General features: G+C 43.8%; 1 protein-coding gene across 1 annotated transcript in view; it reads left to right on the top strand.

Annotated features, from left to right (window-relative positions):
* Window positions 1-27,351, top strand: part of CC2D2A (coiled-coil and C2 domain containing 2A) — a 527,307-nt gene that overhangs the window by 55,679 nt on the left and 444,277 nt on the right. Inside the window, exon 3 of the mRNA XM_078678452.1 lies at window positions 11,735-11,810. Within this exon, the coding sequence (XP_078534578.1) occupies window positions 11,735-11,810 (76 nt within the window). The remainder of the gene's footprint in view (window positions 1-11,734; window positions 11,811-27,351) is intronic.

The raw sequence follows: 27,351 nt of genomic DNA, 5'->3' as shown, positions 1-27,351 counted from the left end.
TGAAAAATAATGTACATATGTACATATGTGCATCGGGATTATTAGGGGGAAATGATGCAGGCTAATGACCAAAACAGTTCTATTCTACATGACATTTTGCACCTAATCCCTCTGTGTTTACGGGAATATAGTGACCAATACAATGTCAGGACTGCCAGCTGCCCGTTCTTAACTCTCGCTGCACTTTCTTTTTCTCAGATAAAATAAACAATTTCACTATTATCACCATAAAATCCACTCTGTATATCTCAATTCTGCTCTTCACTAGTCAAAACTGTGTTCCAATATTTAGCCAAGCAAATTCCTCATTTGTCAATGTGTCTCTCTCCAATGCATTGTACCCAGCATAATAAATCAGATTATATCAACAAACGACTAATGAAACCAGGATGCTGCACCAGCCTTTCTGAAGGACTCCGAGTCCCATAAACCCGTGGACTGCCAGGTAGGGCCAGGAGCAGGAGGGCCCAGCGCCTTAGAAGGCACCTTTCACCCATGCAGCGCGGTAGGATCCCGGATCCCGGATCACACCCAACTGAGACCAGACCGCCCCCCCTCACCCTCTAAAGCCAGCCCGCTCCTCAATCCCCCACCCCCTCCCCTGTATAAGTCCTTGTACACCGGTTGGGCAAATGCATGCCTACTCTCGGAGGGAACATAGCCTGCCTGAAGGATGAGCAAACACAAGGAGATTAAGGAGGGAACGCTGAAACTTTTCAGACATTCACCCCCAGTCACAGATCTGGGTTGAATCCATCATCATTCTTTAGCTCACTTCCCTAAACCCTGTCAGGGTAAGTCAATAACTTTATAATTTCTTTCCTCTACCATAGGTGTCTCAAACGATGAAATCTTTTCTGCGGAAGCATCTCTCACCTGTCAGGGAAGGGTGGATGATCTTTGCTCCTCACAGGCCTCCCTCCTGTGTCCATCATCCTGTTTCCATCCCTGTGGCTAATGCTGCCGCTGTTAACGCCCACCCCGTGAGCAATGCTATGGGAGGCTGCCCTAATGCTCCTCATGTGTAGGTCTTGGTGCACCAGGCGCAAGATGGAGGTGCCTCTCCAGAGAGGACTCTGGGTCTGTTCCTGTGCTGGACACCAACCAGCCTCCACGTAAAAGGAAAAAAAGTTACTGTTCTGAACCGATAGGCTCTCAGTCGGATGATATAACCCACAAAAAGGGGGCATCTGCAACCTTGGTGTAGTCGCTAATCAGCAAGGCCATCAAAGCCTCTGTAGATAACCTCCTTGTGAGTCTGGACACTATGATTAAGGGTCTATTCCTTTCCTTGGATTAACGATTGGGAAATCTTGAACAGGCCATTAGAGACCTTAAAAGGAACGTCCCTACACCCTTCCGTCTTTCTCACAGCTGCTTGGTTCGTGCCTAGACTGACTTGGCAAGCCTCCCTTCTGATGATACTCCGAGCAGGGCCCCGTCAGGAAACCAGATGGCTGCCCCATTAACAGGTATATCCCTACCCTTAAGGGTGCCGTCCCTTGCTCCCACTCAGCCTCCCAGCCTTAGTGATGGTCAGTCTCGTGCCCCTCATGCCTGCCCTGCACCCGAGAAATTATCGATCTGCCTCCCGCCGCAAACCCTTATGTTGTGGTGCTTGGGAACATACAGCCATTGCCATATGGCACAAGAGAGTCTTACAACCAGATAAAAAATTAAGTAACTCACTAGATCGGCTCACATTCCAACCTAGATCACCATATTCATGAAAGAATAAATATGGTGAGAAGAGTGAGCTGGCTGGGGAAAGACACGAAAGCCTATAAGGGGAACACTGTAGTGATTAAATTCAGTCACCCTGCAGAAGTAGCCCGGGTCCTGGCAGCTGTCAGATCTTTTTAGGTCAGACAAACCATCTTCAATACAGGCCCATCCTCTGGGATTTTTCTGTAAACCAGAGGTGGTTTGTTTCATACCTTGGACCCACGTGGATCACCCTGGGTGTTCACCGTCCCTGCAGTCCCGGTCACTTTCCCTTCCATAAACTGCTAACCGTTTCGCACGCTCACCTCTCTGGAATCTTGTCACTGACTGGTGCTCCAAGTTTTATCGTCGTCTCCTGACGTCCCTCAAGTTGATCATCCTTCCCCTTGTTCTTTGGCATACCCTGATATAAGCAATCTCAAAGTCATTGGCCTACTCAGCTCGCACATTGCCGGCCTTACTTTTAAATTCAGGGACTCGAAGTGGCACCTATACATCAGAAGGTTTGTTATAGGTTTGCATGAGACCTGCGAGACTATAAAGCATTTCTTCTTGGAGGTCTATAAATCCTTTTTTGTAGAGGAGTAATATTCAGGTAGGGCCAAAGAGGATCTAGTGACCTATGTTTCATTAGAACTGACTGGCCGCATTATAGAACTTTTTTCCGTTTCACCAGTGCCCCAAGATTAAATATTCATTTTGCGAGGTTCCCCTGTTTTATAGCTATTCAATTTTTGGGGTCCTTTATTGATTCTTTGACTGATAGAGGGGTTGGTCCCCTTAACCTAATCATAGTTGGAGATTTCATTATGCATTTACGTGAATGCTGCTCAGCTGATGCAAGCAAAACGTCTCCTTGCAAGAATCAAAAGGATCTGCAAATGGAACTCACCAAAGAGGTCACTGTGATGAATAATATTTTGCATAATAATAATTTAGCCTTCTTCATGGAAAAGATGTTCTTTTCCCCTACCAAACAAGTACTCCCAACCTTCACAGGTAGGGGATGTTCCACTGTTATTGCTTTCACGGTTGTATCGACTCCCCATTATCTGTTGATAGCTAGTACAGAAATTTCACATAGCGCCTTTAGTTATCTCAACCCTCTCTTATTCGCCCTACAGTGGCAGCAACTCTTATTAATAAGAGCAAGGGAGGATGCAGGATTTTATTGTCCAACTGATAGGTCAGATGCTGGAAGTGGGTAATGGTGGAGCCAGATTGTTTTAAGCAGGCATTATTCCATAGCTGTACTCAGGATTTTACCACTTGTCTAGATTTGTCCTCTACTGACATAGAGATCCTATCAGCCTTTGAAAACATTTTTCCGTAAGATAGCAGCACTCTTACTCCACCCAGGTTCTAATACCACCCTTCTGTTCCGAGGTGGTTTTACCCTGAATGTTCAAAGACCCTATGGACCCTAAAGAGCACACTTAAAGCTACCCCTAGAGATAGAGCGCTCATTCGTACAGCCTGTATGAAGTATAATATTGAGCTGAAAAGGTGCAAAGACGCTTTAAGGATTCAGGCGTGGGATTACCTCATGTTTGCATCTACCCAGAAGAATAGTTTTATTTTTGGCATATTATTATTCAGCCATGTTTCACCAACACCACTGCTTTATGACACCATATTGCTGCTAATTCGTAAGTTTCCCACTTCGATTAAATATATAATGTTTCCCAGTAGGAATTGGTCTTGCCCGAGACACTTATTCAGGGGGAGGTCTAACCTTGTATTTTTAATTTGAAGGATGTCACTCTGGGAATCCTAGGTCTTGTGAGGAATAAGGCCCCGGGTCCGAATGGCATCCCCCCAGATCTGTACTTTAGTGTAGTCGCAGTCTGGAGCCCAGTGTTGACCCAGATTCTAAATGCAGCTGAAAGGGAGAGTGCCCCTCCTTATTGGTCCTCCTCTATTATAATTTCTGTGTTTAAAAATGGAAACTAGGGCAATCCCCAATGCTGTAGACTTATATCACTTGTTGAATGGGTCGTAAAAGTCTTGGGACGGGTTTCGCTGGCCAGATGGTCATTTGGGTAGAAGAGAATAACGGCAAAAAACACGATGTGTGGAGGGTCAAAGGGAATATTTAACGACCTGTCTGCTCGCTCCCCAATTTACAGAAAAACACACAAAAGAGTAGAACAGGTCAAGATAGTGGTGTGTGACTATATCAGTGACTCGGGTACAGTAGGCTGCATATGCGAACCAATGCTGTTGGAAGTTATTGGAAAACACTGTGTCCTTTTTTCTACACCACAGAGCGGGGCCTCATACTCCCGAGCGGTTGCCGGGTGAGGTGAGGTTTTCACCCACACAATGCTGGGTGAGTATCACTGTGAGGAAATGCCTCTAAGTGATGAAGCTACTATGCTTATTTTACATATGCAGAATGTCAATTATTCATGCAGGTGTGGTTTGTCTATACTGTTTCTCTGAATGCAGGTGGTTGTGTGTGTGCAATTCAGTGTTGTCCAACATTCTTTTGTTTTATTGATAGGAAGAAGAAATGCTTCTCTCCCACCAGTGGACGTCTAACCACTAATTTTCCTGGTAGATATGTATCCTTCTACTAGTAAACTTATTGCTATTTTTCATCTAACGTGACATTTGTAGTTACAGCTGCAGTAGCTAATTCACATTTAAGGTCCTGAAGAATGCCGGGGTAATTCCCCTTTGGCTGAAACATGTTGACCGTACTGCACAAGCGCCAGAAGGTAGTCGTACTACCAGGCGCGGTTTTTATCCCTTGACACACGGACTTCTGTATACACGCTCTTTCAGAGCCAGTGTAGTCAATTTTATTCATCACTATCACTCCAGCACTGCACACCATCTAGTCCACTGTATGGCAAACATCATGGCTAGTTTTCTGACATCCAGCTCTAAACTGGCACTATATGGCCGGCCAAGACATGGATTGATCAGCAATTCCCACATGACGTATATTCCACCAAAGGGGTGGTCTGATGGGATTGATACTAGCTTTTTGTTTTCCAATAACTTCCAACAGCATTGGCTCGCATATGCAGCCTACTGTACCCGAGTCACTGATATAGTCACACACCACTATCTTGACCTTTTTTTTTTTTTTTTTTTTTTAGAAGAGAATAACACCATTTCAAACCTGCAATACGGTTTTATGTGAGGGTTGTCCACTTTTGATCAGTTTGAACTTGTATTTGGCAGCTACAAAATACACTGTTGCCCTCCCGGCCTTTATGGGCCTTACGTCTGCTTTCGACAGGGTTAATAGGGACATACTATGGGCTATCCTATTAGGAATGGGAGTGTATCCTGCTATTGTTTACTTCCTGCAGGACCTCCAAGCACAGACATCAGCGTCAGATAAGATACTCTAATCTGTTATCCAACACAGAGAAATTCAGAGTAGGAAGAGGGATGCGACAAGGGTGCATATTGGCCCCTTTCTTTTTTCACTTTATATGAATGGGCTTGAAAAGGCCCTGCTGAGTGCTGGACCACGAGGGGCTTACAAACCATTCTGAATTCCTTTGCTAACTTTATAGATACATTGGATCTTTCTGTTAATTTCTCAAAGTCTTTTGTAATGGTGGTGGGACCCTGTTCATCCAAGACACAAATGTTTAGCACATTCACCACAAACTCGCTAAGATTAAGGTTTTCCCCTTCGTAGGAGTCCTGTTCGACTCCCATATGACTTGGAAGTTGCTATTAGCAGCCAAAAATGAGAAGTTTGCCAGGTCTGTTTAAACTGTATTCAGCCTTGCGTCAAGACTGCGCAGGAAGCCTCTTGGGACCCTGAATAAAATTTATCAAGCGAAGTGTAAATCCAAGGTCTCTTATGTAAGTGTTAGATGGGGGTTATGTGGCAGCTAGTTGTATCCAGGTCACACACAATAAATTCCTTGAAGATCCCAGGAAGATCTGAGTGTTGAATGTGTGAGTGACCTTCTTGCTTTCTGTCCTTTTCTGGGCTGGATTAGGTTGTGGTCAAAGGAGGAACCTAGCCTGAACACGTTTATTCTAAAAGACTTTCTTTCCCAAGATGGTGCCCACAAAATTCCATGGGTTAAATACATCAGTTATGTTTTTGGGGAGAGGAAGCGTTTTAGCAACGCTCATTACATTTGCAACTCCAACTGGAAGTGGGGAAAACGATATTTTTTTGTAAGGAGATCTCTGCATAGGGAAGAGTCTGACTTGGTGAAACCTTCAGTTCGAAGGTTCATGTTGCTAAAAGCTTCACAGTTCATGGAGCCGTATCTCACCCTAATAAAAATAACAGAGACCCTCCATTTTTTGCTCACCAGATTCAAGCTTAATGTTTTGCATTTGCTGCTAGCTTTCCCTAAAGCATGTTTTGGCTCCAGTTCATTGGGGCATGCAGCTGCGACATGTCTCCGCAGGACACACTATACTTTGTGATGTTTTGTATATTTTTGAAAGACCCCAGAAGAGCTTTTATTATCCCGTTACTTAAGGGCAAGGGATTTGCCCAAGTATACCCTGCATTGATATTTCTACAGATATTGTCTGAAGAATTTATAATTTTTACTGTATCCTATTTTTTATAAACTATAATGAACTTTATGAACCTGCTGGAGTATTAACTGGGTTTAATGTTTTTATTCTCCATTCTGATCTATTTATGATGTCCATTGTGGTATTTTTCCATTGACCTGACTTTATCCTTTTAACTTGCACTTTATTCCTTTGGTGTTGTGTATCGTGGTATTTTACGTTTGTGGTTTTTTTTCACAACATATTACTTACTTTTATGTGATTTTAACACTGTAATTCTTTATGGTTTGAATAGTAACCAGTAAAACATATTGTATTGAACTGAATTGACTAATGAACCTAGTGTATGTCCGCTCAATTGAAAAAAAACTGTAATTCAAATGCACATAGAGCAGCCACACCACAAATCCAAGAATTGTTACCAGTAAATCGGCTCCAAACCAATCTTGAGTGCATGCACCTGCTAGACCTCATCGAGCCACACCATCTATTCCAACCAAGATTGGGAGCACCCATGCTATGTATGTACAATGGCAGGAGGACATATTCTTGTAGAGTCCAACTCTGCTGGCTATTGGTGATGGATAGTGCCATGGAAGCTTCGCGAGTCAAACTAGTCAAGCGACTATTAAAATTTGTTCCATCTACTTGTGGGTAAACTAAAGGTGTGTTAGAATTCATTCTTCAGGTATGAATATAAAGTGCTAATCAGGCTTTCTCCTACCTTTTGATCGTGAAAAATACATTGCTTTTTATGCAAACTCCCTCATAGATCATAATGTGTGTGTGTGCGTGTGTGTGTGTGTGTGTGTGTGTGTGTATATATACTTCGGACAAAGGGGGCAATGTCGTCCTGTGGCCTAAGAAAAATTATATTATTGAGGCCCATAGACAGCTGCAGGATGGGATCTGCTATGAGAAATCTTCGTACAAGGATTACAACAAGGCAAAAGAGTCTCTCCTCGGACTGTTGAATAAAGGGCGTAGAGAAGGTTTGATCTCGACAGAGGAGTTCAAATTCATACACAATGAATTCCCTGTCCTTTCTGTATTTTATCTTATCTCCAAAGTGCATAAATGTTAGTCCCACTCCATGGAGGCCAATTATCTCGGCTATTGGTAGTGCGGGTGAAAATATGGGTCAATACATTGATTTCTTCTTGCAGGATATGGTGAAAGTGTTACCTAGCTTTGTAAAAGATAACAGCGATTTCCTGCTGAAGGTAGGGGGATTAGAATGGAATGACGACCTGCTTTTAATACTCTTGACGTAGAGTCGCTCTACACGAGTATTGCACATAGCAGTGGTTTGCATGCTATTCAACACTTTTTGAACAAACGTCCTGTAGAAGTCTACAAACACAATAAGGTAATTATCAGCCTCATTGATTGGTGTCTAAATAACAATTTCTTTCTTTACGGAAAAGATGTTTGGAGACAATTACGTGGTGTGGCTATGGGGGCCTGTTTCTCCCCCAGCTATGCGTGTTTACACATTGGCTGGTGGGAGAAACAGGTCCTCAACACTCATCACCATGTATGGGTCAGAGAGAAAATTGTCAAGTATTTACGCTACATTGACGATATTTTTATTTTGTGGCAGGGAGATGAGGAGGAAGCTTTGTTGTTTGTGGAAGAAATCAATAGAAATTCCCTCAATCTCAATTTCACGTCCAAACTTAGTAAACAAGAAATAGAATTTCTTGACGTGAAATTAAATGTCAAAAATGGCAGACTTGAAACTACTCTCTTGAGAAAGCCCATGGCTGGGAATACCACTCTGCACGCCACCAGCCTCCATCCCAAACATACTATCAACAGTATTCCGTATGGCGAGATCTTACGTCTAAAACGGATCTGTAGTACTCCAGATGATTTTGACCAATGTGTTTACGATATGAGAATTAGGCTTAAGGCTCGTGGTTATTCTGATTCTATTTTGAATAAAGCATTATTGAAGGCAGAAACACGCCCTAGAGACAGCCTTTTTTCAATGACCCCTGTTAGCGATATGACGGAAGAGAATAATGGTGTAACTGTATCATCTGAATGCCCCAGATTGATCACGGCTTTCTGCAACGAGGAGAATAAGATCAGAACTATTGTCAAAAGAAACTGGCCTCCATATTGGGTTTACAGTTACCAGAAAAGCCTTTGATCACTTTCCGTAGGGCGAGAAACATGGGGTCTATGCTAGATAAAAGCAGTCCGGAAACCATACAAAAAAACATGTGGTTAAAACCCACAGCAGGGTTTTACAAATGCCCTAGCTGTCGGGCGTGTAAATTCGGCAGAAATACCACGCACTACCGCACACCTTTTTGCAGGAAGGATATTCCGATTGTTGTCAGCTTTAGCTGCAAAACAGATTTTGCAGTGTACGTCCTGACATGCACCTGTGGCCTTAATTATATAGGCAGTACTAAGTTACAGGTGCATGTCAGGATTCTCCAGCACCTTAGAGCTATCCTTCACAATGATCCGACTTACCCGGTAGCGCGTCATTTTAAGAGTAAACACAACAATGACGTAGCCTGCCTTTCTTATTTTGTAGTGGGATCTATTCCCAAACTTCGAAGGGGTGGCAATAGGGAACAGAGACTAAGGCAGTTGGAGACTACAATGATTTTAGAATTTGACAGTATGTGGCCGAATGGTCTGAACAATTCGGAGGATATGTACACCTTCCTCTGATTTGTATTGTTTTGATTCTGATCATTTCGACTGCCATTCTCTGACCATCCTTATCCGATTGTTTTGAGGTCTTCCTGCATGAGCTTATTGTTTTCATGTACCTTTCATTGTGGTCTGCCCCTAGGTAGTCAGGTTCCCTGTTACCTAGTTGTCATTGAATTCCAATTGTTTTTCTTATGAAACTCTCGAAATGTATTATTGGTATCTACTCAGGAGGTAATCAGGTTCCCTGTTGCCTCCCATGATGGCTTCATTTCTATGTTAACATCATGAAATTTTGTTTTCTAATCTTCACTTAGTTATTTATACATAGGGTGTATACGTTTTTCTATTAATGATGATTGTATGATATGTTAAGACTTGTGTAAATGATGAGATTTTAGCAATGTTTTTAGGCAATGATTGTCTATTCTATTGTTATTTAATCTTTGCACATGTTCCATATCGGCACATCATGCACGTGGTACTTTATTTATTAACATATCTACTTTATTGCACAAGTATTTTTGCACAGCGTTTTTTTACACAGGCGATACTAGTATTACGGGTTTTTTAATAGCATGATTTTTGTAAATACATTGATGTTTGAATAATTCTTATGCACTTATTTTTGTGTCCAAATTCCCCTTGACCAGTTTTTTGTATGTCCTTTTAAATTAATATGCAATGCTTTTAAATGGATTGAATTATCGAGGATTTAGCCTATAAGATAAGCATTTGTGCACTTTATTTTGCGAGAGACATGTGTTTCTAATTGTAGCCACAATGGAAATGTGTCTACTATGTTTATGGTCATGTGACCAATGAGATCTGGTCAAACAGGGGGAGTGGCCATTTACTTCACAGCATATAAAAAATCTAAAAAACAAGTAACTACTTTGTATGTGATCAAGGGCCTAGGGGCCCGAAACGCGTCATTGCTGTTGCTGCTCACCTGCGCCATTAAATACATCTGTGGCCAGATCCTGTGGTCCATCTCCTTTGTTTGCTTCGCCGATCAACTGGATTGGAGGTGGCTTGGGGAGTATATATATATATATATATATATATATATATATATATATATATATATATATATATATATATATATATATATATATATATATATATATATATATATATATATATATATATATATATATATATATATATATATATATATATATATATATATATATATATATATATATATATATATATATATATATATATATATATATATATATATATATATATATATATATATATATATATATATATATATATATATATATATATATATATATATATATATATATATATATATATATATATATATATATATATATATATATATATATATATATATATATATATATATATATATATATATATATATATATATATATATATATATATATATATATATATATATATATATATATATATATATATATATATATATATATATATATATATATATATATATATATATATATATATATATATATATATATATATATATATATATATATATATATATATATATATATATATATATATATATATATATATATATATATATATACTTTGAATCCCACAGCACTGCTTTGCTGAAAACGGGACACAGACTCCACTTCGTACTGATAAATTAATTTATTGACAGGATGACGTGCTTCGCCCACCTCACTCTCATAAAGCGACACACTTCAGTGCTGACATTTAAAGTGAAATATACACCACATGATCGAAAACAGGCATGGTCATGAAAAACAGACTGACTTCAATGTTCTATGGGTGCTAATACATATCTTAACAGTGCTCAACATAACAAGTATTATACATGAACTAGATCTAAAAAACGCATTCTTCATGACCTCAGTCTTTGGTATATATGGAGATATATATATATATATATATAATTATAATATATTTTTTTATTCAGGGTGTCATTGCATTTTCCATTAATTGATGGAATGTTCATGTATATAATGTATATAATATAATGAGAATTACGACTGAAAAAATATGCATCAATCTAAGGAGATTTGCAGCTGTTAGCATGCCCATACAGGGCACAATCTTTTCGAAATGATGGCCGATTGGACAGAAAGTAAAATGAGATTATTATGGAGTGCGAGGCAAAATGGCCATTGAGTAAAAATGGAGGGCGAAATTGTAGTCGCTTCCAAAGTTTATATTGGAAAATACACGAACAATAGAAAACAGGTTGATATTATGTATATATGTACAAAACACTGTTTCTCTGATTGTGATTATGTGTAGCGCTAAAGAAAATGACGCACACTAATTTGAACTGTGGGACAAACAGTTGAATGTATTACTAGTCCAAGATGGCCGCCATATAATGAATTGTGTTTACTTTAACGAACATCACGTCACTTTCTATGTCATTAATTTGTATAGCACAACTTTATTTATACACCAAGCTAATCGTTGATTCATTGACACTGACGAAGGCGAAGACGCCGAAACGCATTTGTCGATAATCTTGTTGCAGGAAAGACATAATAAGTGATGAATTTTGACAACGTCTAAAAGCTCTAGAGTGCGCTCTTTTGGAGGACGGTTCCACCCATGGAGGAATCGTAGTTGTGGCATTGTTCGCGTACTTCACCGTACGCTGAGCGAGCACCTGTGGCAAAGAGGAGCAACGGCTGGTGGACTTGCGTTTGGGATATTTTATTCTATATATATCTTTTGTTCTTCATATGTGTATTATATTTTGATTGATACATAAGAAAGACTGTTTGCGAGATCATATACACATATATATAATATATGCTTTAACTCTTCTGCTCAGTTAATAGATCCTGCTACTGATCCAGTCCATGATGAAGTCGTGGAAGACCTCAGTGCAGTGGTACGGGGACAGAGAAGTAAGTGCCAGTAGATTGTGTTTCTAGTAGCCACTGCTTTCAAATGTTGGTAATTGCTATGTCTATCATTCTAGTCAATATTGAGGGCTTTTATTGTAACTAATTGCCTTGGACACAAGTAGGCCTGTTTGATTGCTTTAACATATTGAAAATCCATGATTCTTACAGTAGTCCTGGCCTTCGACACATCCAGATAAAAGGAAATGCAATTACAAAGTTTTTGTTCTGTGTTCTATATGCGCGGAATTGACTATAGACTTGGGGATGGTTTGTTGGCTACATATAGGATTCAGTGAAGCGAGTTCAAAGGGGTGGTAAGGCTTTCTCTTTTCGTGCTGCCAAAGCATGGAATCTGCTACCATGTGAATAGCTACAGTTCCCCTTGAGACTACATTCTACCGAAAACTTAAAATCTATTTTTGTCTGTGGGGAAATAAGGTCTTCCTTTCTAGGTGCGTCCCAAGGGCCTTTCTGTTAGCACCAGGATACTCCCCAGAGTATAACACAACATCTTTTAATAGGGTCAGAGGCAATGTAAAGACCTACTGGGATATCTTGCCCCAAAATAGCAAACTAAACAACCCAAAGTATCCCAGGGTCTAAAAGATGATAGAGAACCTTAGATACTTCTCTTGATGAGGACTACAACAATGTATAAATAGCCGAAAAAAATATTAATTAAATTTCCGGATTCCCATCACTCACCAACATGGTGACATGCTTCATCATCTGGGTCTCCTCTGACAGTCAAACTAGCGACTTCAAGGGCTACAACTCCATCATAGTGGTGGAGGAGCCCAAGGATGTTTTCATCTCCTATTTGGTAATACCTGTCTGATTTATCAGATGTGAGCAGTGGAGTGTATGGGAAATGTATGCAGTGCAACAGTGAGATGTGAAGTTAAAATTGAACCACATTAGACCCACATTCTATTCTTGTCCGCCGTAGCCCAAACTAAAAACGGTGCAAGAGACAGTTTCAACAGATAGCTGTCTATAATAATTAAGTGGTCAACATGTTTCAGCACATACAGACACCAATCTGTCCAGTGCCTTCGCCAGGACCCATCCAGTCAAGTTATTTTGCTACTGCAAAAAGTGAAAATTATTTTTTTGTGTGCAAGTGCACTCAAAACGGTTGGTAACAATACAACTGCATCACCTGATTTGAGGAGATATCTGAAAAAATACAAAATGACAACTAAACAATCAAGAAAAAAATCACATGTTCTCTATACTTATAACCATAGTGACAATACATTGCCAGATATCATACTCCATTTTTTGGGCATTCATCATTCTTCCTTACTTCGAGTATTTGAGGGAACTACCTCACCCCACCTGGCAACAGCTCAGGATAAAGGAGGCCCTGCTCTAAAAAGGAAAAAATCAGAACAGTCCATCACTTTCCATGGTGTTCCGCCTATCCTAACATCTTGTTACTTGTTACCCTGAACACGATCCACACAGAACTATAACCTCAACCACAATAAAGAGCTTGTTGTTCTCACTGTGGGTTTATACTATCTTTCAAGTTATTTGTGCATTTTTGTTAAGTATGCGTAATACATTCTTCCATTCCCATTGTACTATGCCATGTCCCCTTGGTAATACATTGTGGTAGTCCTCATAAAGAGAAGTATCTAAGGTTCTCTATCATCTTTTAGACCGTGGGATACTTTGAGTTGTTAGTTTACTCCCCAGAGTAACCCCAGGCTCTATAAATCATTCATTCATTCATTCCACTGTTTATGGACAAGATCAAAGAAAGAAATTGCCACTCAAATGTGCTAATACCTTGATAAATGTCACCCTTAGATAATTACATTTAAATCTAACTTTACTTTAGTAAGCATCACTGTCAAAACCATCCTTTCTGTATATACTGTGTGTATTCTTATCCAGGACACTGAATGCTTGTCACAACTCCCTCTACCTCGAAAACTATAACTACATTTTGGAATGCAAAGCATAAAGAGAAAGCATACCTCCACCTATACGTAATCAGACTGATCACACACCTCTCAATTTATACAGGATTCCACCCTTTAGTGAACGTTTGTAGAAGATGCATTTCTACCTGTACTATGACTGTGGAATAGACGTATACCAGTGATGTGCTGTTCTACAGTAAATGTTCTTAAATATACTAACAACGAAGTAAAATTACTTCAGGAACAACTCAGTATAAGTTTCGCCATAATCTCCAGAACAGATAAACATCATGCTTAAGAAAAATAGAGCAGTTGTGAACTTTTAAGCAAGCTGAAAAGCCAAAGAAAATATGGATCTATCTATGCTTTCCAATGAGTGCTTCCTCATACACAGTAACAGAACCCAAGAACGAGCTAGAAAAAAACCCCACACAAAATATGGTTGCCAGCCAGCTCCAATTCACGAGTGACACTTTTATTCTAGCCCAGTCTTTTCATCTACAAACCTTTGTAATCAATTGAGTTGACTTCAAACATGCATTCAGCTTTTAAATGAAATCCCAGCACTGATAAACCTGTCCCCATGGCTGCTATCTAGATTCCTATAGAGCCAGCCAGCTTCAACTGACTCTCTTCCCCGTGCCCCGCCATTCTCTTCTATCCACCATCTAGAGTATGAAGTATTTTGCCATCAGGGAACTGCCCCTCTGCCCAGCTGCTGGCGGGGGAAATAGAGAAGCCTAAATGAGTGACGGTGTAAATGGCACTGTCCTCAACTGGTTCACCTTTTATTTCCAGCACAGAACCCAACAAATAAAAATCCAAAATTGCCTCTCCAGCCCCACTGCCATCTCCCTTGGTGTACCCCAAGGATCTATCATCTCTCCTGCTCTATTCAACCTATTTATGGAACCCCTTACACTCATACTTAAACAAGCCTGTATTAACTACCACCTGTATGCCGACGATACCCAACGGAACTATAAAATAAAGTCCCACTCAGATGTCCTACACCTTAACACCGCCCTGGCTAATAGACAATCCTGGTTCTACTCAAACCACCTCAAACTTAACCCACACAAAACTGAAATCATTCTTTTCTCTCCTAATAACAACCCTCTCCCCTTCCAAACATGGATCTCTGACCTTAATGCCCTAAACTGTTTGCTCTCCTTATCCGAATCAGTAAAATCCCTTGGCATCACCATTGACAGTAAGCTAACGCTCAATTCCCACATAAAAAACTCAGAGAAAGGTTACGCTCCAACATTTAAAAAAAATCAAACCTTTAATTCCACCGGAAGATTTCAAATCTGTTGTCCGATCTCTAGTCCTCTCGAAAATTGACTATGGCAACGCCCTACTCTCCGGATCTCCCAAAGTCCACCTTGCCCCCCTCAAATCTGTTCTCAACCTAGCTGCCAGGCTTACAACTGACTACAAAAGCTCTGACCACATCTTGCCTGCTCTCAAGACCCTGAAATAGCTTCCTATCAAAGACAGATCCTATCATAAAATAGCCTGCATAACATACAAAGCCCTTCATCAAAAAAAAACCCTACCTCTCAAACAAACTCAAAAAAGCGGGCAGTGCCCGACAGATGAGAAGTACCAATTCTCTCCACCTCGTCCCCCCTCTATTAAAAAAAAAAAAAAGCTGTGCAATTTCACTCCTTCTCTGGTAAGCTCCCAGCATCTGAAATGCCCTCCCTAAAGATCTACGACTTAACCATTCATACATCCGTTTTAAAAAAGACCTTTAAAATGCACTTGCTCAACAAATATTGGGTCCTTAATCCTTCCATTACCATACCCGTTATACCCTTCCCCCATCCTGGAAACCCCGTTTTCCCCTCTCTTCACACTTCTGTGTCAACTCCACTTATTCACCCCCTTCCCTACCCATCTTCACCTTTTCTTCCACCCTACCACCCCTTGCAGAACACTTCCCCTCCCGGTCCCTCTCACCTGCAAAACCCTTCCTTATACACAAAAAATGAGTCTTCCTCCTTTATATTGTGTAATAATTTGTAATTACTTTATTCATGTGTTGTTTTTTTGTAAATTGCTACTTCTTTGCATTTTTGTATTAAGTCATGCTATATTACTCAATGTTGTCCTCAAAGTCTGTCATGTCTGAATGCTTCTTTTGGACACCACTGTTTTGTATTCCTTGTAATATTGTCATTCCAATGTAAAGTGCTCTGATACCTCCGGGTAGAGCCAGTGCTATATAAAACCTTTTACATAAATAAAGTAAGGCCATAGGATTCTACAATGTCCACCAAAGGTTGGATGTAAATATCAGGAGGATTCGGACTCAAGGAAGAGCCCTGAGGAACTCCACACTCAATTGAGAATGTCTTACAAAGTAGGGTTTATCATTGACCTGTAAACTCCAGCCTTCAGGGAAGGAGGAGAACCAGGCAAAGGCATTGTCCCTTATCCATCAGTCCTGTCACTGACCAGGCAAAATATTGTGTGAGACAGTAACAAAAGCCTAACTGAGGTCTAGGATAAACACTGCTGAGGTTCCTCTACTGTCCAGTGTCCATTTTAATTCTTTTGTCACCGCCACCAAAGCTGATTCCTTGCAATGCTGTGAGTGCAAACCGCACTGGGAGCCATGACGAAGTTTATGAGCCTTAATATAGGAAGAGTGATGAGAATTAATGTGCTTTTTAAGCAGTTTAGAGACAAAAGGCAGCAAGGAAATAGGTTGTAGCTGCATCCAATGCTGGCTTTTTGAGCAGGGGTACTATGGCTGTATCTTTCCATGTTGGAGGCACTGTAGATGGGAAGACTCGAGAGTTCCACCAACATGGAGTAAATAATTGTTGAGGCAGCCTGATAGATGATTGGCCTGGCTGGATCCAGAGGAGAACCTGATTTAATATTTGCAGGCTAAGTAGACAACTATGTGATCGAGAGAGTTTCAAATGAAGAAAGACTCGAACTGGGCCATGAAGGAGAAGTAACAGAAGCTGTAAAATTAATGGCTGCAGCAGGGAACCTAGCATAAACGGCTCAGACCGTGTTAGAGAAAAAGGAACTAGTTAATTATATCTAGTGGGGTTATGAGCCAGCAGGAGATTTTGAAACTGTAGAGTCGGCGCTCTAGCTAGCGTCAGCCGCGTGATGACGCGGCACGCCCGCGGCCATGACCTGATGCGCGCGCATCCTAACAAAAAGAGCGCGAGCGTCGGAGCCGGCAATACTTGCGGCTCGGCGCTCTCTGGTACCTAGCAAGCAAATAAAGGTTTAAATACACCCGCGGCTCCTGTCATCATCTCGGGGCACAAAGGAACTTTACAATGGCGACGAGGAGGTGATTAAGGAAAAAAAAAAACTAACCACAGGATACCGACCACTGAGCCCCAGGGACAGGAGCACTTCCCAAACAACACGAGGTGCTCACCCAAAAACCACTTGGAAGGACCAAGAACATCAGAGAGCGTGGCAGAGCCCACCCACGTGCAAAGAAGCCTCACAGCCACCACAGAAGGTGAGAGGGCCAAAGTAAGGGGACTAGATAGAGAAGGACCCCACTTACCCCACACCCTAAGGGCGGGAGAGCTGGCGACCTCAGGGAAAGGCGAAGGGGAAGACAACAAAAGCCCCCAGAGACACCCGAAGAAACAGGAGGAGGACGACTCGCCAGGCAGCCCCAAGAATCACGGTGGGACTAGCCCCCCAGTAAAGCGTTAGAGGATGTGCGCCCAAACGTCTTCAGCCATGGCACCAGTGCCTTTCCTACCCAAACCAGGGGAACCCCTCATGCGGTGGGAAGATTGGAGAGAATATATAGACAACTTCATAGAAGTACTGGAGGATGAGAATGAGGAGAAATTCACAAGCCAGAGGAAAAGACGCATTCTACTACTTAACCTAGGTCCGGAGGGACTCAGAGTTTTCAAGAACTTGGTGCCCAAACAACGGGTAAGCACAGACGACGACGTCTACGCTCATGCCATCGAGGAATTAAATGAACACTTTCGTCCAGCGGTTTGTGTTTCAATCGACAGATACAATTTCCAACGAAGGAAACCGGAGGCAGGTGAATCAGTTGAAGAATACGTGGCGGCATTGAGGAAATTGGCCTCCACGTGCAACTACGCAGCGTTCCAGGATGAGTTCATCAAGGATCAGATCGTAATGCACACCACTCGCAAAGCTGTGCATGAGAAACTATGGGCAAGCGGAGACACCACGCTGAAGGAAGTCATGGCGACGGTCAAGAAAGCGGAACTCGCAAAACGGTGTGCGGAAGCAGCGAAGAAAGAGCCGGTGGCCAGACCAATGGTGAACAGAATCGAGGACGAAGGACCCCAAAGGGAAGGCAAGAACAGAGGCACGGTCCTGAAGAATCCCAACAGGTGGCAAGGAAATCCAGGACCCCCAGGGAAACAGGCGGGAACCAACAAGCGGAACTGTTACAGGTGCGGGAGCATGGCGCATGAGGCTCACGACAGGAAGTGCCCGGCATTTCGCGCCAAATGCCTGTTCTGCGGGATCGTAGGGCACTATGAAAAGGTGTGCCGCAAGAAAGCGACCAAGTCCATGGTGAAGTTTGTAGAACATGAGCAGGAAGACCAAGGAGAAGACAACTATGAGGAAGACGACACCGTGCTGTGCATTTACGACCAGATACTCTGCGTCGACAACAAAAGATCAACCAATCCTGTGCTGGACATGATAATAGGAGGAGTGCCAATCAGCACAGTGGCGGACACAGGCTCCCCATACACCATAGTCCAGAGGGCAGTCTGGAACGAGACATTCAAGCCGTCGCTGGGCCCGGAACTGGAGCGTCTTGACATTCGCCCAGTCACGTACAATGGAGACCGCATACCCATGGCAGGTTTCAGGCCATTGAAATTTGAAATTAGAGGGCGCACAGCCATCTGCAAACTGTATGTCTCGGAGAAAGGACCCTCGGTCCTGGGCTGGTTGGATCAAGGGCACCTGGGTATCAAACTGGACCCGGGTGGAAAGGTCCAGATACTACTCACCGAACCTGACAGTTGGCCAGATCTGGATCAGTGGAAGAAGGAGTACCCCAAGGTGTTCGGAGGCAAAGTGGGGAGACTGGAGAAGTTTACGCACAAGATAGTACTCCAGGAAGGAGCGGCACCGGTATCGCACAAAGTGAGGAACATACCCCTGGCGGTAAGAGAGGCAGTCCAGGAAGAGTTACAAGACCTAGAGAACAAGGGCATAATCGAACCCATCACGTGTGCAGAATGGTTGGCACCACTGGTGGTGGTAATGAAGCCCAGTGGGAAGGTCAGGCTGTGTGTTGACCTCCGCGAACTCAACAAGAGCATCGTAGTGGAAAAATTTCCCTTGCCCCGCATTGAGGAGATGCTAGCGAAGACCCGGGGGATAAAGTGGTATTCCACAATAGACTTGACTTCTGCATACCACCAGATCGCACTACATCCGGAGAGTAAGAAACTGACGTCCTTCATCACCCCCTTTGGGTGCTACCAGTTCTGCCGCATGCCGTTTGGACTGGCATCGGCTGCGGCGGTGTTCCATAAACTGATGCATCAACTCTTCAAGAACATGGATGGCATCCAATATTTTCAGGACGATATCCTGGTGATGAGGCGAGACAGACTAGACCACGATGCCAAACTGACCAAGGCGCTGAGCGTTCTGGAGAAAAAGGGCCTGACAGCGGAATGGAAAAAATGCCGCCTGGGCATGGAGTCAGTAACCTATCTAGGGCACGAGATAGGAGTACAAGGCATCAAACCAAAAACTGAGAATGTAAGAGCGATTTGTGACGCACCGCCCCCCACCAACAGAGAGGAGGTCAGATCCTTCTTGGGCATGGCGCAGTATTATAGCAAGTTTGTCCAACACTTCGAAACTAAGACCCACCATATGCGGCAATTGACAAGGGAGAAGACGCCGTTCAGCTGGACAGCAGAAACACAACAAGAGTTTGAGAGTGTGAAGAGAGATGTGGTAAATGCAGTGCCTTTACAAGGATATGACCCTCGGAGCCAAACGGTACTCACGACAGACGCCAGCGACAAGGGACTGGGTGCAGTGCTGATGCAGGATAGAGGCCAAGGAGTGGTGGAAACGTTGAGTTTTGCATCACGCACACTGAGTGACACGGAAAAGAAATTCAGCGTCATTGAAAAGGAGATGCTGGCGGCAGTATGGGCAATGGGAAGATTCCAACAATTCCTGTGGGGCACACGGTTCCAGTTGAAAACGGATCATAAACCGTTAGTAAAGGTATTGACCTCGAGTGGACATGCCAGCGCCACGCCCAGAATAGCAAAAATGACGTTGAAGCTGCTGGAGTACAGATATGATGTGGAGTATATCCCAGGCAGCAGGAACAAAGTAGCCGACTATCTGAGCAGAGCAGCAGCTATGGAGACGGAAGCAGAAGACGGAGAAATCGGAGGAGAAATGGTGGCATTGACGGAGGATCAGGAAAGGGTCATCAGCAACCAAGAATGGCACGAAGCATATAAGGAAGACGAAGGTTTACAGAAGGTGAAGGAATGCATAATGAAGGGATGGCCGGAGAAAAGACATATTGACGAAAACCTGAGGAAGTACTATGAAATCAGGGAAGAACTATCCGTTGGTGACACGGGAACGTTCATATACAGAGGGGACAAAGTCATCCCCCCGGCAGGAATGGTTCCAAGATTACTAGAGATACTCCACGAGGGACACCTAGGAATTGGGAAGATGAAATTACGGACCAAGCAAGGGTACTGGTGGCCGGGCGTGGATGCCCAAGCTGAGCGGCACGTCAGGGAGTGTGCACAATGTCAAGAAGCGGACAAAACACTGAAACCCTTGAGACCAGCACTAGGGAAGTTCGAGTCCCCAAGGAACCCGTGGGAAGAACTGTCCATCGATATCCTAGGCCCAATTCTGGATGGACAAGGGACCCAGAAATACGTATGCGTCCTTATAGACAGGTACTCCAAGTGGCCAGAAATGAAGGTATCTGAAGTGATGGACACGGAGACAGTGGTAAAATTTCTGAGCGACACTTTTGTGAGAGAAGGCATTCCCAAAACCATATTAAGTGACAATGGGCCGCAGTTCACGTCAGAGAAGTGGGCCAACTTCATGAAGAGAAATGGAATTCTACCCAAGCACACGTCTATCTACCACCCGGCTGGGAATGGCTTAGTAGAACGTTTCAATTGGGTGGTAATGGGGTCGGTGCAGGCCGCCATCATGAGTGATAAGAATTGGGAGAAGGAAATATGGAAAATGATATGGGCCTACCGAATTACACCCACAGTAACAGGATATAGCCCTTTCCAGATACTGAGAGGTTGAGACCCATTCACGAGAGACAACAGAGCGTGGAAGGAAAAAACAGTGACCAGCCAATGGTCCCCAGCCGTAGTCCATGCCGACCTGGAGAGAGCGCAAGCAGTGTATGCCAAGCACTACAACGCACAAAGGAACGTGAGAGACACTGGACTGGAGCAAGGTGAATGGGTGAGGGTCAAGCTGGCGACGTTACAAAGGAAAGGGGACAGCAAGTACAGCAAACCACTCCAAGTCAAGGAGATATATGACAGAGCAGCCTTACTGAGTGATAGTAATGTGTGGTCCCAAGATAGGATGGCGAGATGCAACAGGGTAGTGAGATGGGACACCGATGAACACTACCAAGAAGGAACTGCGGAGAGTGGACAGGAATTGGAGTCTTCCAGTTGGGAAGAAGATACAGAAACGGGAGTTTCGCATGAGGAACAAGGCAGCAACATGAACCCTCGAGCAGAGGCAGAAAGGAGCACAAGGCGGTCAATGGAGAGCCCAGCTGAACTCCGCCAAGGTGAAGGCAGCAGAGCTAGCCAGGAGAGAGAGGACACTGCGACCCCGGTAAGATACACCCGAGGGGGGAGAGCGGTGGTGAGACCTTCCAGGTTTCAGGACTATGATATGAGTGATGGACAATAGTTCCAGTTTCGTTGTATGAGAAAAAAGGGGAGATATGTAGAGTCGGCGCTCTAGCTAGCGTCAGCCGCGTGATGACGCGGCACGCCCGCGGCCATGACAGGATGCGCGCGCATCCTAACAAAAAGAGCGCGAGCGTCGGAGCCGGCAATACTTGCGGCTCGGCGCTCTCTGGTACCTAGCAAGCAAATAAAGGTTTAAATACACCCGCTGCTCCTGTCATCATCTCGGGGCACAAAGGAACTTTACAGAAACGAGGGTTAAGAAAGGATCTAACAATAGCAGTAATCTCTTTGGCTGGATTGGATGCCGATTCAATTTTTTTGGCAATCAAGGAAGCCCGAGCGGTTGTTATGGCTTTGTGATATTTCTGTCTACCCGTAGATCTGAACAATTAGTTGAATTTGAGATTGTTTGTTGCTTGTGCTTATGAGGATTAATCCTTGGGAAGTAGTGACTCTATGATTGACTGCAGATATGTATTGAGCCAAGATTTTGCTAAGCCTGGTATGTCCAGTTTCTGTGAGGTAATGAAATTGGCAGTGTCATAATAGTCGGTGTTGACTAATCTCGCTATTGGCTTGTGGCTAGCAGAAGGTTATACAATGTCAAATTTTGTCTGTGAGATTTAGCACACTGTATTAAGTTTATCATCACTTGTGGTCTCCAGCCTTTCGGGAGCACAGCATATAGCATTAGGAGGATGTATAGAACAAAATTTCATAGATGTGTAACAGGCAAATTGATACCAAACATTTCAGTGAGCTAAAAAGAAAAAAAAAGCTTTGAAAGCTGATAAATCAGATCAGATATTGAAGTATGACCTAGGGTTATACAAATAAATAACTCGGAGCTAAAATTAGGGGTCTTGGAGAACTGTTCTGTGCTTTAAAAAAACTGATTCTCAGGAAATTTTAGTTTCTAATTTGAGGAAGTAATAGGGAGATTAGGGATCATTAGTTAATTTTTGTGTAAAATAGACTTGCTATTGGCAGAACGCAAAACGATGAGGCCTCATAGAATGTGGGGAGGGGCCCCTGAGACTCCCATATCTTACAGATGTTCCGTTGCATTGGGCTGCAGGGCCAAGTTACCCCTTATACTGGCCTGTTATTGATTTTGCACTAAGGACGCGGAATCAATCTCGGTTCACCCGGCTAGTGAGAAAAGACATATGCCTGCCAGATGTTAATAACGCTTTGTGCCACTCCTAGCTTTTCCCTCGCAGGCGCTCAGTGTGATATTAGGTAAATCTGATCTGGCATTGTGCCTTTGACAAGGAATGAGGCTACATAGTGTCAAATCTCGACCGAGTTGCTGGGCACACTGTGTAATCTTGGGCATATCTGTTCGGTCATTTTATTCTAACGTGGGAGAACGGGTTGATTCCCTTGTCTACATTAAGAGCAATGGAAAAAAGAATCAGTGCTCAGGGAAGAACATCTTCACTATCTGTTTTCGAATGTTAAAAGCGATCTTCAATTCCCTTCCCTTCCCTTGTAACCTTTTGTGACCCTCGGCACATTTGAGGGAAGAGGCGGAGGAAATGCCACATGAGCGGGAAAATGAGTATTTGTATGTCCTTGGGCGTGTGTTCTGTATTCATTTATTTTTGAGAACTATGACAAAAATGTACGAACTCCCTTTGCTGCAGCTGCAAAAACTTACTGATCTGAGATAAGAAAGGCTGGGTTCCGGCGTGGTGCCTGGAATACGCCCTGTCCGAAGTATTACATTGTGGCCTCGATTGCCCCCTAAGTTAATGTATATATATTTTTAATAAAGAATAATTCTATCAGTGTGCGCCAGCCCTTGGATGATGGTGCTGTATTGTTGGTTCTCTTGCAGATGTATCGGGTTCTACAGCAATTATCTAGGTCAAGGCGCAGGGTTATTTAAATAGTGTAGTTCAGAACTCAGAATATACTTTATTCGACCTAAATAAATAGACCATAAAAGTACAGTGAGGAAAAAAATTAAAATGCAAATAATATCGAAAAATGCCTTTGACAATACATAATAAAGGCAATTCTTAAGAAGCACTATCTTGGCATGACATTCCCAAATGCGTAGTGTCCCGGGAACAACATTACACGATTGACATAGATTGGAAAGGAAGGAGGGCAAAAACCTCAATTAAGGGTCTGCTATGTGCTCCTACCTACCTAATTATCACCTCCCAGATATCTAAGGAAGACTTGTCACTGACACACCGCAAACGTTAACTCCACATCAAGTACCGGGTTAATCAAAGTTACGACCCGTGGTAGCAGACATCATTTTAGGACCTCCACCCTGAATTCAAGATCCTTGTTCTCACACCTCAAACACGGAAGAGATAGGGAGGACTTTAGCCCTGTGATGTTTTGAGGAGCAGAAAGAACAACGAGAGGACACTAATTAGTGCTGGTGGTGACATGCAATCAATAAGTCAATAAAAACAATCAACTCATATCGAGATCAAGTCTGTAGAAAATTAATGGTAATAGAAAGTGCACACCCCTAAGGTCGCCAGGAGCTGTGGTGAACCCCTCTCTTAGAAATTCTCAGTTTTGAATTGGAGAATTAGGCCCAATAGGAACAGGGATGTGCCCCTCTCCTCAAAGAGAGAGGGCACCCAAAGGCCGTAGTGCCATTTAAGGAACATTGACTACTGCACCTGACCTCAGTAACACCCTTAAATTTAGTATTTAAGGGCTCCCCTGAACCTGTTCCTCTGATTCGATCACTTACAAAAAAGAAGGCCCGAATAGTCGTGCAGCAGTGGAGAATGCGGCAACGATTACTTACTTGGCCACAACTCCATTGGCCTTTTTCCTCCTCAAGCGACCCTGCTCCTAGAAACCAGCGTGGCCCACAGCCAGCAACCTTTGAGAGGCCCAGGAAGTGTGCAGCCTTGAACAAAAACTCTTGTCTCCTATGGACACCAGATTTGTCCAGCAAGAAACAAACCCAAGGACACCGGATCCTGACGGATCTGCAACACTTGGTCCACGTGGTCACTGACCCACTGAAGTCTCCCTGGCGATCCTGACCTGAGATCTAGTGTTGGATGACCTCTCCTGACCATCCACACAGTGCCTGCAGCCTCAACCTGAAGGGTCCCCCCGACTGGATCTGCTGAGAAAAACCCTTGCACCCGCAGCTCCCAGCTCCTGGGAGTGCCCAATTAATGGTGTCCTGGCATACTCCACTATCCAACGTACCTCTCTAGTCATGGGATTCTTTCAACCAGCCTTCGGAACCAAGCCTACAGCCGTTTACCCCAACTGAGGATCTCCATTGGTTTCTACAGGGCACCCGACGCCTCCTTTGCACCCTGCCGCCTCTGTGCCGCTGGTCGGTGGTGCAGTCTCAGTATTTTTCAGTGGCTCCTCCAGTGCTGACCTCAACCCCCAGGGCCTGTGTTCTCGACCCGCAGGTACTTACCTGTAACCGGTGTCTCTCCAAGGTGCCCCCAGCCTCCATAGAATAACATGGGGCCTGCTGAGCGCTTCAACAGGCCACCGTAGTGCCTCTGGTGGTGCAGTACCCACCTTGGTCCGACCCTTGCCCAGTGTTGACCAAAACCCATGGAGAATGAATCTAAAAATCGTTTACTTACCTGCAAAAGACTTGCCTGCAAGTTACTCACCTGCCTTTCCTCCCATAGGATTGCATTGGTCTCTCACTGTATTGTACGAAGTGTGATTCTGAATACAAATTGTTTTTTCTGTATTAAAAAGCATTCCATGCACATGTAAAGTATTGTTTCATGCTATAAAAGCTTTTGCCAGTAATTTGAAAATATTGCATAAAAGTATATTCACCTGTAACTCAGTTCAACTTGGTTCCTAGAAATGAAAGTGACTAAAGTAATATTTTTTTTAACAAACATTGGCCTGGAGTCAGTCATTGAGTGTGTGTTCCTGCCTTGGATAAGTATGTACACAAAATTCATTCACACTACCCTCTGATCAGCCTAGCTGATAAGCCCCGCTACCACTAAATTGAGAGTAAGGTATTATATACTTTATCCTTTCCTATGCCTTTGGGGACTTACTGGGCTCTGTGCACACTATATCTCTTTTTAATTTCAAATGTGTTTTTTATTGAGTTTTGAAAAGTAAAAAGAGTGGGCAGCACAATGCAGTAGGTGTGTATCAGGCATCTATGGCGAGCGAGACAGACAGACATGTCTTCTCTTCGAGTCAACAAACAAGCATATAAATCATGCCCAAACGGAGATGCAGTGCCCAGTGCCCGAGAAAGTGGGCTTTCGAGAGGAAAGAGCAAACAGAACAACAAGAAACACCCCACCTCCCTCCCAAACTCCACGTCCTTCTCCCTCCCCCCACCCCGACCAGTATGCCTATAAACCAAAGCTGTTCCAGAGGCACTTACAGAAGCGCGGGCCTCAAACCATGCAGGGTCATGTTGGAGCTCGAGAATGGTGTGTGAGTCTCATGATGCGAAGATACTTCGGGCAAGTGATTTCATTGAATTCCCTGGACAAGAGTGACAGGAGTGGCTGCCAGGTTTTCTGGAATGTATCAGCAGTGTGAGTAAGCGTGGCCTGGATGCGTTCCATTCCCAGTGTAAACCACAATTTGTGTAGCCAGTCGGTGTGGGTAGGTAGCGTGGTGGAACCCCATAGTGACAGGATTTGCTGTGACGCTGCTTGCATGGCAATGCCCATCTGTTTGCCGCGAGGCGAGCGCAGGGGGAACGTGAGAGCGTTGGGCAGACCTAAGATGGTGTATGCGGGAAAGCGTGGGATTTCCGTCGTAAATGCGGAGTCTATGTCGTCCAAAACTGCTTTCCAATACCCCTGCAACATATTACATTCCCACAGGAGGTGGGTCAGAGTCCCCCGCTCACCGCAGCCCCTCCAACACAACGCGCTACGGAGAGGGTTGCCCTGATGTAGTCGTGCCGGGGTAAGATGCCAGTAAAGGGCTAGTTTTACTGCAGATTCCCTGGCGTGTGTGTTGCGAGTGGTGTGCGCCGCTCTGTAGTATATCAGTTCCCATTCTTTGGGTGAAAGGACCCTCCCAAGTTCCGACTCCCAGCGTCTCTGCCCTGCCGTTGTAGCCGAGGGTGCCGCGGGGGAGAGCATCCGGTAGAGCTCTGATATGAGACGTTTGTCCGAGGTCTTTGATATAAGCCAGCGTTCGAACGGCGTCATCTGCCGGCCAACCAGGGGGGCACGTGCCGGATCTAGGAGCCAGTGACGTAGTTGGAAATATTGGTATAAGTGAGGTTTGGCTATGTCGTAGCCCTGTGCAATGTCGGCGAGGGGGAGAAACCCCTCCACGTCAAAGAGATGGCCAACCGAGCGGCAGGCTGTTGGTCGCCATTGCGAAAAGGCACGGGGGTCGTTTCCCGGCGGGAACTCAGGATTATCAAAGAGTGGAGTAAGTGGGGAAGGGAAGGTCGTTAGTCCCCTCCGGGTAGCCACCGAATCCCAGATCTTCATGACAGTACGCGTGATTGGGGAGCGAAGGAGATATCGCGGTCTATGTCGGCGAGGAAGGAACGGGACACTCCACAGCGGGGTTTGAGCCATTGCCCTGTCCTGGAACAGCCACCTTTTTTCGGATTCGGGTCTATACCATTCCACTAAGTATCGAAGCTGTGAGGCCCAGAAGTATTGTAAGAGGTAAGGGATT

The sequence above is a fragment of the Lissotriton helveticus genome, chromosome 2_2, assembly GCF_964261635.1.
Source record: "Lissotriton helveticus chromosome 2_2, aLisHel1.1, whole genome shotgun sequence".
NCBI classification, from domain to species: Eukaryota; Metazoa; Chordata; class Amphibia; order Caudata; family Salamandridae; genus Lissotriton; species Lissotriton helveticus.
This window is presented reverse-complemented; position numbering and strand designations above follow the sequence as displayed.